Source organism: Dermacentor andersoni, chromosome 6 (genome assembly GCF_023375885.2).
Source record: "Dermacentor andersoni chromosome 6, qqDerAnde1_hic_scaffold, whole genome shotgun sequence".
NCBI classification, from domain to species: Eukaryota; Metazoa; Arthropoda; class Arachnida; order Ixodida; family Ixodidae; genus Dermacentor; species Dermacentor andersoni.
The window spans coordinates 167,613,561-167,627,845 of record NC_092819.1 but is presented as its reverse complement, the minus strand read 5'-3'; the positions used below and the strand labels follow the sequence as shown (position 1 = coordinate 167,627,845).

Genomic DNA, 14,285 nt, shown 5'->3' with positions numbered 1-14,285 from the left:
CGGTCGAAATGGACCGCTAAAACCATTTCCGTTCAATAAGGGTTCGCAGACTAGACGACCGGAACCTGTAGACGTGGTGGAAAAGCCCGCAGAAAAGAGCGAGGAGAAGTCTAACGGGGAAACCGTACCAAAAGAGCAGAAAAGAAAATTCGAATCTTTTAGACCAATCCGCTGCTATAAGTGCCACAAACTGTGACATATCGCTGTAAACTGCGGGAAGCCTACCGTACCATCAACTCACCACTCTCATGTCTGCTTAAACGTTGAAGATATTAAGCTTTAGCCATCAAAATCACCACAAATTATCTTCAATCAAAGCATCCAGCACGGAAATCTTCGCTTACATCGATTCCGACAGTGCGTGGGATCTGCATAATTTTTTGTCTAAGTACCCCCTAATGAATTTCTCCTAGCTGCACCGATTGATTTTAAAGGGGAGTAAAAATTTTGATGCACAATTTTATTTACATTGTTCGTGTCTTGTTTTCACTGGTGAAGGATACTGGAAACCATCGAGCCCGCCAATCCTTGTGTAATCTGCTGCCTCTTTCCCTGAAGTGGCACGATGAAGGAAGTTCCGTAGCTGTGATCTGATCGACCGACTTTCTGCATGGAAGTCCCAGTTGTCAGCAGAAAATTGCAACAAAATATGCCAGGGTCGAAATCAAGCCTTTTCGGTTGGCACAAATGGTCGGCCTCCTAATCAAAACATGGCTCTAGGGCCTTGAACGAGGTCTTTGTGGTAGGCCAGCCACAGTTCAGTTGTATTCCGCTTGGTAAATTTTGAAACTATCACAAATCAGTGCTTGTGTTGTGTGACAATGTGTCAAAGATTGTTGTTAAAGTACTCGCACTCTCCGAACCGGAGGGGATGGGGCAATAACAAACCCACCCCGCGTTCGTTTACGGATGGTTCGACTGCTGACCGGCCATAAGGTTTACGCCTGATCGACCGTGGACCAGAGGCGCGAGATGGGAGGCGACGGGAAAACACACGCTCAATTTATTAAAAAAAAATAATCAAACTCTAAACAGATGGTGCCAAGCTTCGCGGAAGGCGTGCGGGTCACACAGAACGCATACCCTAACGCGACGCGCGACACAAAGCCCACCACATGAGAACCACTAATACTCGCGAAATAAACAAAAAACGCGCGACATAAATAAAAGATGCACGTGACAATGAACGCGGCAAACACTACACTAAAAGAACATACAAGAATGAACACGCGATGAATAATTAAATGATAGGTGAAACGCAGCAAAAAAAAAAAAAAAGAGTCCGGCGGAAAGTTTTGAGAGCGGCTTGGAACACGAGGCTTATCTGTGGCGTGCTCGCCGAGATACCGATCTGAAGAGCGTCGGGCAGCTGGCACCTCGCTGCCGAAGATCTTGACAGACTTGCACCGTCTGCCGATCGGCCGATGAAGACTTCGGCCTGGAGATTTCAGCCTGCCGACCACATCTTCTGCTGTCTCCCGGTGCACGACCACGCTGCTCTGTCTTCCAAACCGCTCTGCTCGCTCGCCGAGCCGCCTCGTCCCGCTCTGGCGACCCACGTGACCAACCGGTCCGACGAGCTCGGGAATAATAGGGAGCTTGCCTCCCTACCATTATGTAGGCGGCGCTGCGGCTGCGGCCGCAATGGCAGCCATTTCGAGAGGGTCGCGGGCACGCACTTTGTGACGCAATGGTATAGTTTTTGCAGCCATGATTTGGGAAAAATAAGTCTTTTAGAACAGTGGTTACCAGTATATTCAAGAGAGCACTGTGTGTACGCCTTTGCATGCCTTTTAAGCTTAAAATTCCGTCAAAGTCTTAGTCTGTTATTTCTCTGCACCGTTTGCTTTATTTGGAAATACAGTCTACTGAGAATAGCGATGTTCTCAAAAAATACTTTGTCCCTGTACCCATTTTATAAACACTTGAATTACAATTTTACCAATTTTGTTTTCTGGGTGTATTGATAATTAGGATTTCTAAGTTCTCTATAAAGAAGTTGCATTTACTGCGGACCCACTGTATTAGTCATATGCATGGCAACCATAATGAATCAAATTTGTATCTATGAGTGAACTGCATTTCTTACTGCTTCCATTATTTCAGGTTATACTGGGAGAATGCCAGCAAACTTGAGAGTAGAAAAAAGTCAAGCGGCAGACATGGACAAAGAGACAGGAAGGAGGCTGGACTAACCAGCCACCTTCCTGTCTCTTTGTCTGGTTGTCTGTGTGGTTTTTCTGGTCTGGGACTAACCTGTATGGTTAGTCCAGCCACCTTCCTGTCTCTTTGTCTATGTCTGCCTCTTAATTTTTTTTCTACTCTCCAGTTTGCTGGCATTCTCCTAGTACAACCATGTACCAACTAGCCCAACAAGCCACTCTTATGAACTCATTATTTCAAGGTTGTGTCTGTCTAGAGGCAGGAAGAAGCCTTTCTGCATGCTGTTTTATTTTAATATTGTTACGGGGGTATTGGGAGTACATAGACAAATTGCATTTACAATATATATACAAGCAGAGTCCTGTGGTTCAGATGGGTAACCAGCAACAACACGCAGCAGCCAGCGTCTCGCGATCTTCTTCCTTTCTCTTCCTTTCTCCCTTCGTAACAGGACCCCCGGGTGCTGAAGCGCCGTCTCAGCGCATGTTAGGCGAAGACTGCGAGCGAAGTACGGCTTCAGCCGCGAAACGTGCACGATGCCAACAGGCGTCGGACTTGAGGATGGATCAAACTGTAACGGCGAGATCTCGTAATTGACGTCGTTAACTTGACGTAGGACTTCATAAGGCCCTGTGTAGCGAGAGAGAAGCTTCTGGGAGAGGCCGACCCGACGACATGGCCACAAAAGCAGCACCCAACCACCTGGGGCGAATGTAACAGTCGATGGCACCGGTCGTAGCGCTCTGTTTGAATATTGACACGTGTACTTATCTTTATCGGGCGACCACGTTTCGCCGCCTAACAAATGTTATCGCACAGCGCGGGACGCGCCTGCATTTATCCGAAAGTTATCGATGCTTCTATCTGCTGTCTGTTGTCGCCGAACCTTGTGTTATCTGATTTCATCGACTGACGCGATGGTGTAGAACTTTGTGGAAGGCACGCGGGTCCGAACGATTAGTCTGGAACATTCGACGACTGCTGTATAAAAAACGACGCGCTTGACCCGCTGATCAGATTTTCGACGATCGCCGACCGTGTTCGCCGCTATCGTTGTGCTATAAGTGTAGCCTGTTCTTGTGGGCACAGGTTCGCCCAATAAAAGTTAGTTTTGTCTTTCACAGTACTACTGTGTTCTTGAACGTCACCACCACGTGACAATATACTGCGAGGCTAATAAACAAGATCGGGGGACTTGACGCGCCATGTGAGCGCGATCAATGACATCAGGAGAGTGCTAAGTCGCAACACGTGGCGCAGTAGGTAGGATGGTGTCAAACGGTAATGTGGGGGGCGACCATAGAAAAGGTAAAGGGTGGATACCCTCCAGTGTCATGTGGGGAGGAGTTACGCGCGAATGTCACGAAGGACAGCGTGGCGTCCCAGTAGCGGTTATCGTTTGAGACGCGCATCGACAGCATATCTGTGAGTGTTCGGTTGAGAAGTTCTGCAAGACCGTTCGTTTGTGGGTGGTCGGCGGCGGAGAGCTTGTGCTCAGTGGCACAACAGCGAAGTAGGTCGTCAACAACTCGAGACAAGAAGGATCTGTCGCGGTCTGTCAGTAACTGTCCAGGTGCCCCGTGGTGGAGAATGACGTTGTGGAGGAGAAAATCGGCAACATCAGTTGCGAAAGTAGTCGGCAACGCCTTTGTTATCGCGTGGCCTGTCGCGTAATCAGTAGTGACGGCGATCCACTTATTAGTTATCGTCGGAAAAGGGCTAAGCAGGTCAAGGCCTACGCGAAAAAAAAGGTTCGGAGGGAACTTCAACCGGATGGAGTTGTCCGACAAGTGGCACGGGAGGTTTCTTCAGGCACTACAACCTCTTCGTGGTTTTCGTACCACACCTCTGCCGTGCCTCTTAGGCGGAACAACAGTTTAGCTAGCATAATCGTCGACTCCCATCTGCTGATTCTACTCAGGCGTTCGTACATAGCCATCCACTCTTCAACGTCGGCGCCATCGGTCCCGCAGAAAGTTCCGGGATCCTTGAATTGCACAACCACAACCGAAGGGGACAGCGACGTAGCTGGCGACGGTGACGTTGGAGGCGACAACGATGTTGATCCCGCGTGCTCACATGGCATTCACGGTGAGGATGGTGATGCGACGTCCACTGCGGAGCTCCGTAGTAGCGAGTAGCGAGTAGCGAAAACGGAACAGAGAGAACAGGAGCTCACCTCTCGTAAACCCTTCCTTCATGTCGTCAGCCTTCTCTTTCCTCCAATTTTCTTTTAAGTTATCCCAGCATCTGCGGAGTTGGAGTACGGTGCGAAATCGAGCATTGGGCGGGCAGTTGAATTCGTCGGTGATCTACGCTTCCACCAGGGGCGTAGCCAGAGGGGGGGGGGGGGCAGCTTATGGGGCTTCAGCCCCCCCGAAATTTTCTCATGCTGTCATGCGCCGCCGACCAAAACAACCCCCGGTGCCGGAAATCATGCAGGCTTTTGCCTAGAATGTGCTTTTCATGCACGAAAAGACATTTCAGCGCGAACATTCCAAATCGGGCTGGATTTTGAGGCAGCGCCCATGCACCGGGAGTCACATATATCGTAACGCAAGGAGCCCCATCCGAGCACAGTTTCAAGGGCGTTTTGGTGGCGAGCGGGCTCGTCGCGGCATCTCGCAGAGGCCACGGAATCTACGGAGCGCATTGATTTCAATTCTAGAACTTAATGGATATAAAGTCCTCATAGAATTTTGATACGAGAGGCTCAGTGACATCTCCAAAGCGGGACTTTAGATTTTTAATTCCGGAACATTGTGGGTTTAATGTTGTCATAAACGTTTAACGGCAAAAGTGCATTGACTTTTTTAATGTCGTACATTGGACCACACAACGAGACAAGCCAAATCAACACAATATAAGAGAAAATCTGGGGCCCTTTGCTCCTAAATATATGACTCTGGCTAGGCACTACGGAAGAGGTTTCTTAGCGCGTGTCGTACGCATTTGTCCCCAGGCGTCCCGGCATTGCGGTGTGGGGTCAAGTTTGTTTACGCTCGCACGCTGGCTGCCGGCGCGGTAAAATAGGTGAAACAGCGGGCACAGACGCCAGATTTGGCGAACGCTGGGCCTCTACTACGGCCCCTACTGCTCCCCCGGAAAAATCAGTGATGTGTTTTTGAAGGTAGAGCGCCGTAAGGAGCAAGAAAGGTTTAATCCGGCATGACTTACTCAGCACCAGCGCCGCAGGCGCGAGAAAGTCTGTCCGACGTACCTTCAGAGGCGAAGTTCTGACTGGTGTTGCAGAAGTCGTTGGGCCTTCGGCCTTCGCGCATGGCCTTCGCGGCCCAACCCACCGGGCGTCCTGCTTCCAGCTTTGACACCCCCGCTACCCCTTGGGTGCCCTGGAGATTTGGCGCCGCCTGCTTTATTATAAGCTCAGATGCTCTCCTGAGGTCTCCGTTTACGGTTACACGTTTCCTCCTAGAGCAGTGCTTGTAGACATTTCAACCTATCGTCGCGACGAAAAAAGCAACCAGCGACTTATACAACAGCAGTCAGAACCTTGCTCCGTCAAGTACAGCGATCAGCAAATGGGGCGCCCGCGCCCACTGCCTAAGCGCGGGCAGCCAGCGTCGCAGCGTAAACAAACTCGACCCCGCTCCGCAACACCGGCATGCCTAGGGACAAACGCATACAACAGGCGCCATGAAATCTCATCCGTAGTGCTTAGACGGAGTCATATACCGGATTTACTCGATTTTAAGCACCCCATTTTTTTCTTGATATCGATGCCCAAATTGAGGGGGGGTGCTTAGATTCGAACAATCTAGAATGACCCCCCCTCCCTCTTTCGCCGCGACATGACGACGAGACGGGTGCGAGAAATTACATTTTATTTTGCAAACATCCAAAAGAAAAATCGTTGAAGACAGTTAACCCACCGCTTGTGTCGGATGCTCAGTCACTATCACTGCCGCTCACGAGTCCGCACGGCTCTGCAGTCCAGCTGTGCGGCAAGATCGCGCCGCGGGCGCCGTTCCACCACGGGACTCCCACGGATCCGGCTCGCGAGGAAGCGCGCTTGGCGGCCTTGGCTGCGCGCTTTTCCTAACAAATAGGGGGGTGCTTAGATTCGCATGCAAACTTTTTTTCCCAATTGTTTCGCGAAAATAGAGGGGGGTGCTTAGAATCGGTAGGTGCTTAGAATCGCGAAAGTACGGTATTCAAGAAGCAAAAGCCTCCGGTTTTTCTTGCTCGCACCCGCTCTTACGCACGCCTGCGCACAAACGGCTGGCGATACCTCAAATGAACGTCTCGTGTTCACAAAGCACGCAGTGAGGTTTGATGAGACGAAACGTTGTGGTGGTTCATTTGTGCCGTCATGTCACAGAAAAGAATATCAACCTTTCTTTTCACCAGCGCCAAAGCATCCATGTCAAGACAATAAAGCCAACTAAGGTAACTGTGTTATTTATTTTTTTACTTTGAGTCTTATTCGCCAGGACACGTTGAGCCTCTTGAATTTTTTGTGTTCACTCTACCCGCGGGCTGCCGGAACCAGGCAGTGCGCATGCGTTTTTCTCGTGTTGCCCCGACTGCCGCGCGGCGCACTTCGACGCACGTCATATCCCGTCTGTCTAACTCAGAGCCTGGCCGCACTCTGTTATCCCAATCAAGCCTAACCCAAATTGCACACCCTACCGAGAGGGTCCCCCTTTCTCCTATCCTCCGCTCTAACCTGAACATACCCCCTGTCCTCAAGAACATGAACCCTGAGCGAGACGGGAACCGCCGAATAGCAAGGGTTCGGGCCCTGCACAAACAGCATGGCGAGGACCATGAGGTGGTCTACGTGGACGCAGCGGAATATACGTCAGGCTCCCGTATGGCCCTGGCGGTAGCCGACAATCGAGCAAAGCTTCTAACCTCCAGTTCAATCATCACCAATTCCACCACAGAGGCAGAAGAGGCAGCCATCGCGCTTGCTCTCATCTCTTCATCTGCCACCAAAGTTATCACTGACTCCAAATCCGCCATTCTCAACTATGCCAATGGCTACATATCCCGCACCGCTGCGCGCTTACTACGCTTCTGGCAGCCCCGGCGCCGCATAACCCTAATCTGGACGCCAGCACATGCTGGCCTCCCCGGCAACGAGGGGGCTCACTCCTTCGCCCGAGGTCTCACATTCCGGGCAGTGGGAGCCGAGCCCCCTCTACGGGCCGGGGAGTGCCTGCTCTCCTTCTGTGATATTCTTTCGTACTACCGGTACAAACGAAGGGAATACACACCCCTAGCCCCATCCCTCACCATAGAGCAGGCCGCAAACTGGCGTCGACTACAAACTCGGACTGCGCCATACCCCATACTACTACATGCCAGATACCCAGACCAATTCCCCTCAACATGCAAACTTTGCGGCAAACCAGGAGACTTCCTGCACACCCTCCTCACATGCCCCACCTTCCCTCATCCCCCATCACCTGCCGTGGCGGTGTCTTACTGGGAGACTCTTCTGACCTGCACTTCCGCTCAAGACCAGTCCGGATCATCTCCAGTGCAATAAGAAGGATTGCGCTTCAAGGACTCTCCTTCGCTTTGTAAGGGTGCCCCCTCATAGTAAGGAAGCACTCAAGTGCCATGTAGGGGGCTTCGCCCCCACCATTCATATCATTGGCAATAAATGTTTCTACCACCACCTTCGACGCACGTTCGTTTTTCTCTGGCTGAGTTTCGCCTGGCACTGTTTGGGACGCTTTCTGCCGAGCAGACGCCATCATTGCGGGGACTCGGCAGATTGCAACGCGTTCGCTCAACCTCTCCGGAAAGTCTCGTCTCGCCGGTGTAGGATACCTAACTGTATGCGTATGGTTCTCTGTGGACCAAGCGTCTCCCCATTTCTTCGAAATCCCTACGGTCGCCACATGAGGTGCCCAATGTAGGCATTCAATTGTGGCCGACATGCGTTTCTTCGCGTTTTTTTTTTTTATTTCGGTGCCCTCGCCCCAAAAAGAAAATAAAGACATTGTTGCGGCGAAGCGAATTGTCGCATGGTGAGCGTTCAATTTTGTTCTTTTGCGGAAAGTAATGGGCCATGGAACACTTCAATTGCCGGATACTTATAGTATTGCGATAGCAATTATATGGACACTCCAGGCGCATTCCTGCCTTCGCCATCGCCCTCATGTACTGTATTGCGATAAAGAAGAGATTTTGCGGAACTTCGGCTTTCTATATTTCTTCTCTCTTAAGACTATACTTTCGCTGCAGTTATTCACAATACACGACCAGTGGCAGCTGCTCCTGCGCAATACATGGGAACAAAGGACAGCATCAATGAGATTTTTCATTGACCATTGCATAAGTACAAAAATGCAAACAAAGTTCTTGAATGACAAAGATTCATTAAAATATTTTTCCTCAACTTGTTAATTTCATGACCTTCACATTTTTCATATCAGCAGCATGCACTGCTTTGCTGGTTTTGAACTGATATATTTCATCTGTTCGCGTGATATTTTCTCCACTTATTAAATAGACAAAAAAAAAAGCAAATCATTGAAGCCTTGATACCAGTTATTTCGAGCACACTTTATGGGAAATATGAGAATATCCTTTTATAAAAAATACATATTTTACTTGCGTTCACAGTGAGCAGCGTTCAAGAATTCGTTTGCAGCATTTCTGGCAATGGCAATATAGTTATTCATGTAATTGATCCCTCGACAAACTCTATAAGCAGGAGGCCGAGCTGCAACGTGAGCCCCCCCCACTCCCGAACGAAATTTCTGGCAATGCCACTGGTTTCCACGTCTTTTTTCTCTTGTCTGTTTGTTTACCACAGGGTGCTTATACTTGCTTACCAGATCAATCAAGACGCTGCATTCCTCTTCTCTAAAATGTATGCTTTCTTCCCCTCCATCACACTTTTTGTTGCTAAGAAATTAATATTAAAGAAAGAACGCGCAACAAGGCGTAAATACGTGCATAAAGTTTTCTTCCATCCCTGAACTTGTCCTGACGACTGCCACGGCACGACAGCAACTGGACATCACATCAGCCACGAAACCCCAGTCGCCACACTACTTCGCCGTCTAAGCCAGTATTGGACCACCAGCCGTACTGTACTAGAATAAGGTTGAGTGGGACGAGCGGCTGAGGAGGCGCATGCTCTGCAGATAGGAGGAAGCATACGCAACACGATTGAAGCCAACCCGTTGGACCAACACGTGATGACACGACAAATTTTGCGGTTAGTTTTAGTGCTCCCGCTCGGCAGGCAGAGCCACGGCAGGGCAGCTGAACAAACGCGCACCGAATAAAAACTACTGGCGTAGCCAACGAGAACCAAACGTGATTGCAAATATCAATTCATCCTCCGTGAACTTGACGCAATAGGTCACGTGTTGGGCCAGCGCTGTGGCTTCACGGAGTGTTCGCCTGCAACGGCTGGCTGCGTGACGTAATGCTCCCTTCCATATTTTGCCTTCCTCCACCCTTTGTTGCAGAGAGGCGCGCGACGACGAGAAATGCTGTGGCGGGCGTCAAGGTAGCGCCGTTGGAAACTGCTGGCGATTTTTCTCGGAAGGGTCATTCGTATATTCATTCGCTGGTATAGGCATTCAGACCGCTTGAGTGGTGTTCATAATTGCATATGACATGCATTTATGGCTTAGGAATGATGTCTTTCTTTCTCTTTATTTCGTTTTATTATTATTATTTTTTTTTTTGATGCCGCTCAGTGACTGCACGTGGATTGCGGGAGCAGTGTCGATTGTCAGTCTGCTATGGTATTGTACTGTTACGTTTGGAGAACAAATATTTTTCTTGTTCTTCAAGCAGCATGGATCTCTAGTGCACATTTCTGCGCATATAATTTTCCGTGAGCAGTTCTTCCGAAACGCAGACGGAAAAGCATACGTAACCTTCCTACCTGCCTCCCCTTGCCACTTTAAACAAATAAAACACATCTGCCCCACCCGGTGCCCTGTACTCAAATTTACGGGATCTATTCTTATGGGAAAAGAAAAAAAAAACTGCAGCGCCAAATTTTATTCATGTTTCCATCTTCCTCGCGTAACAGAACACGGAGTTATTGGTACGGGTTCTCTTATTGCGGTCGGACATCTGGCGCCACAAACAGTTTTAGGTAGCCATTATATATGCTAACATTTAGTCCGTAAGCCATGTTAAACTATTCGTCCAGTCCATGCCTGAAAAAAATTTGCAGCATGCTTAAGAAATTGTCTTTAAGACTGTAACGCGATAGCATTCAACGACCCCTGACAGCTTCACGGGCTTCCCGGCAACTGCAGTTTATGTAACCGTAATGTTCACCGGGAAGCGCTGGCGGCGGACGCAATGCACGAAGGCGAGCTTTCTGGCAGAGAAGCGGCCTCTTTCGTGGGCCATCGGGATGGTGGTGTTGCAAGGAGCCGAGCTAGGCGCACCGCTTTATGACTGGTAGAAACGCTGGAAGGAGGGTTTATGTTTGAGTTTGCACGTAACAAAAGCGTGTTTTCTCGTATATTTCAATTGCAGTTGAACACTATCATGTTTGTAGGTTGTGTGTAGGTCGTACTGGACAATTATTGTTTTTGCGCATTTTACTTTCAGAAATCGAATCAATTTGTCTTGGCGTTACACGGAAGGCCTGTGTGGTTGGGTATGCATGGTACGCAATAATTTTTTTTTCAGTCAAGGACGGTTGACGCCGATGCCGGATTTCCGACAAGGGGCCCTAACGCTCTCACGTAAAAAAATAAATAAATAAATAAGAAACAGCAACAACAAGCGGCGCGGTAGCTTAATTAGTGGCTATATAGCGGATATGGCCTTCCGTTGCTAAACTCGAGCTCATGTGCTCAAACCGGGTCGCGGGATTCAATAGGAACGAGACGGAATTACACTCGCGTATACTTCTGTTTAGGTGCACGATAAAGAAGCCCAGGTGGTGAGAACTGAACAGCGTGCCTCATAACCACATCGGCAGATGCCAAACGTCATATTTTGTTTCGTAAAAGAATAGAAGGTAGCTGCGTCCTTGGGCTTTTTGCTTGGGGTGTAAACGCAAGAAATAATTTTCGAGTCCGATTTCTGAGAAAAATTATTTACGCTCATCTTATATGTTTATAACTCAATGTAATGCCGTTCCCAACTGAACGTACGCTGAACTAAGCAGCTTTTGTATTACAAACGGTTGCTTTTCGTTATCCGGTGCACTATCATAAGGGCAATAATGAAGCAATTAAAGCAACGGCATCCATTAAATACACGTAGAAATATTTGTAGATCTGCTGTATTCGTTGAAGAAGATAAATGTGGCGCCCCATTGGGCACCCAGTGTTGATGTGATGGTGAGGCTGTCAAAAAAATATTTCCCTTTCCTGAAGCCAGTTAGCAGATTTACAGGCTGCCCCAAAACGGGGCGTTTATACTGAATGGCAGCTAGGAACTTATTAAGCAGAACCGATTAGAACCTGTCCTTTGATCATCCGCAGCTGGTGCGCCTCTGCGCGACAACCAGTGCTCTTCTGCGGCACAATCATTTGGAACTGAATAAGAGTCCTCACTTGCATCGGCCCCACAACTTCGAGACTTCGAAATTGCTGTTATGCGTTACATTCGAACGCAAAAGGCTATATGATAATTTTTCATAGTGAATTCTGAAGTCGAATACGATATGAATAGCAAATACCATTCGATTAGACTATATGCTTAATACTTCATTTCGCCTGCTGGCACGTTGAAGGAGATCGCCAGACAAGCCACGGATATTACATTGGTAAAGACTTCTAGGTCTCCCCGATTCAGTCTCTGTACAAAGCAAAATCTTTACCCTGACACTGTTGTGCATATTAACGTCTAATATTTTACCTTGATTCATTATCTGGGAAAGTCGATTGCTTCGCCTACGGCTGGTGCAGGTTTTAAAAGAAACACGTTTATCCATGTCGGGAGTTTTCACTTTTTCAATCAGCACATTTACAATATTTGATAATTTTGCTCTTACATAGAAGTCGTTCATACATATGTCTATGTACCCTTAGACTTACCTAGAAGTGCATTGGTCACCTGCATCTCTTCGCGCGACGCAGTTAATAAACCTGGTATATTTCACTGTAATACTGCTTTCCTTGATCATTGTCCCTGATCAATATTCCACCAACAAGAACGCGGATAAAATGAAACGGTATCAATAAAATTTTCTTGCATAGCTTCCTGTTGCCGATAGGCGGCTTCTGTGGCAAACATTACGTGTTACTCTTAGAAAACGGTCTTAAAAAGAGCAGTTCAGCTGCCTAAAACTACAATTGGTACCAGCCAATAATAGTCGCGAGCACAGCAAAGCAAGCTAAACCATAGGAAATTGTATTGCACAGACTTTCTGCGAAAGAAACTGGGCGTCCGCCAGCGTCCGCGCAACGAACGCGCGCTCGCTAGCAGACGACACGCTAGAGAACGACAGCAAAATGGAAGACGTCATGTTGTATAACCCATGTCTAAAATATGTATATGCAGGAAAGGGTGACAAAATCTTGCTGTTGAAACAAAGCACCATTATAAGAGCGTGCGCGAACTCGGTCTCAGCGCCCGCCGGGAAATTACGTTGAATATGCGGCGAAGCGCGTCTCCGCCCTAATGCATTTCGCTCACAGCGCCCTCTCGCAATTTTTCCACACGCGGCGCCTCCGCAGCAGAGCGCCGTCCGGCCATTCCACCAATTGTGTGTTGCACTTGAATTGGAACTCTGAAACTGAAGCATGTGCAGAACTTTGGGCGATAGGGCGTGAATTAGGACACAACCATGTAAGCGCAGGCTAGCATTTTTTCTGAGGTAATGTGCTCTTCGTTTAGGGGTGTTCGGGTTGCGTTGAATCATGATATAAGATCGACTACATCAGCAAGCAGGCGCACACAGCCGATGACATTCTTATCTACATGGAATTTAAACGGGACGCGGTGACACCGAAACCGAAAGTGGCCAGATCGTGTCGCTCACCAGGATTGTTGCTTTCTGCTGGTAGCGCTGCATAACGAGCACGTCGGCAGGAGCCCAAAGCATGGCGTGCGCTGCGTTCCGGTATCCCGTGGCCAGGGCCTCAGACAGGGCGCACGCCTCGAAGCCGTTCTGGTTCAGGTTCAGGTTCCTTACGATGCTCAGATCCAGCGGGTGCTTCTCCGGCTCAGCTTTGTCCATGGCTTCGCACTACGTCGTCGTCGTCGGTGGGATTCCCCGTATAGCTGCAGCGTTCGCAAATTGGAGAAGATCCAGCGCAGCGATATTGTTTCAGCCGGCCGGTGGAGCCTATGTGTCACTAGAGTGTACCAGACAACGGTTGAATGGGTGCACGGCGGTCTCCCGGTGAGGCGACCCGTGTGGAAAACCTGTGCGAGGGCGCTGCGAGCGAACTGGAGTAGTGCGTGGACGCGCTTCGCTGCTTTTTCAACGCAATTTCGCTGCGGGCGCTGAGACCGATTGCGCGCGTACGCTGTTATAATGGTGCTTTATTTCTACTGCAAACTTATATTGAAACCTTTCTGCTAGATATAGATATTTCAGGCACGAGTGACGTCTGCAATTTTGCTGTCGTTAAGTGCGTCGTCTGCTAGCGAGCACGCGTTCGTTGCGCGGTCGCTGGGGGACGCCCAGTCTTTTTCGCAGAAAGTCTGTGCAGTACAATTTTCTATGGCTTTATTTGCTTTGGTGCGCCCACGATTCTTATCGGCCGGTACCAAATGTAGTTTTAGCCAGGTGAACTGCTCTCCTTAACACCGTTTTCTAAAAGTAACACGTAATTTTGCCACAGAAGCCGCCTATCCGCAACATGAAGCTACGTAAGTAAATTTTATTATTACCGTGTCATTTTACGTACGTTTCTTGTTGCTGGAATATTGGTCAGCGACAATGATCAAAGAAACCAATATTATAGTGAAATAAACAGGGTTTATTAACTGCGCCGCGCGAAGAGAGGCAGATGCCCAATACACTTCTATGTAAATCTACGGGTACACAGACACATATATCCACAACATATATGAAAGCGAAAAATTATCACATGTTCTAAATGCAATGATTGAAAAAGTGAAAACTCCCGCCCGCAATAAGCGTGTTTCTTTTAAAGGCTGCACCAGCCGCAGGTGAACCGATCGACTTTCCCAGCAAGGACATC

The 14,285-nt window shown here is 48.8% G+C and overlaps 1 protein-coding gene across 1 annotated transcript in view; it reads right to left on the bottom strand.

The window, feature by feature from the left end:
* The window catches only part of LOC126523415 (U8 snoRNA-decapping enzyme-like), a 40,005-nt gene extending 26,342 nt beyond the window's left edge, over nt 1-13,663 (bottom strand). The window contains exon 1 of the mRNA XM_050172034.3: nt 13,115-13,663. Within this exon, the coding sequence (XP_050027991.1) occupies nt 13,115-13,312 (198 nt within the window). The 5' untranslated portion in view covers nt 13,313-13,663. The remainder of the gene's footprint in view (nt 1-13,114) is intronic.
* Between the last annotated feature and the right edge of the window lie 622 nt (nt 13,664-14,285).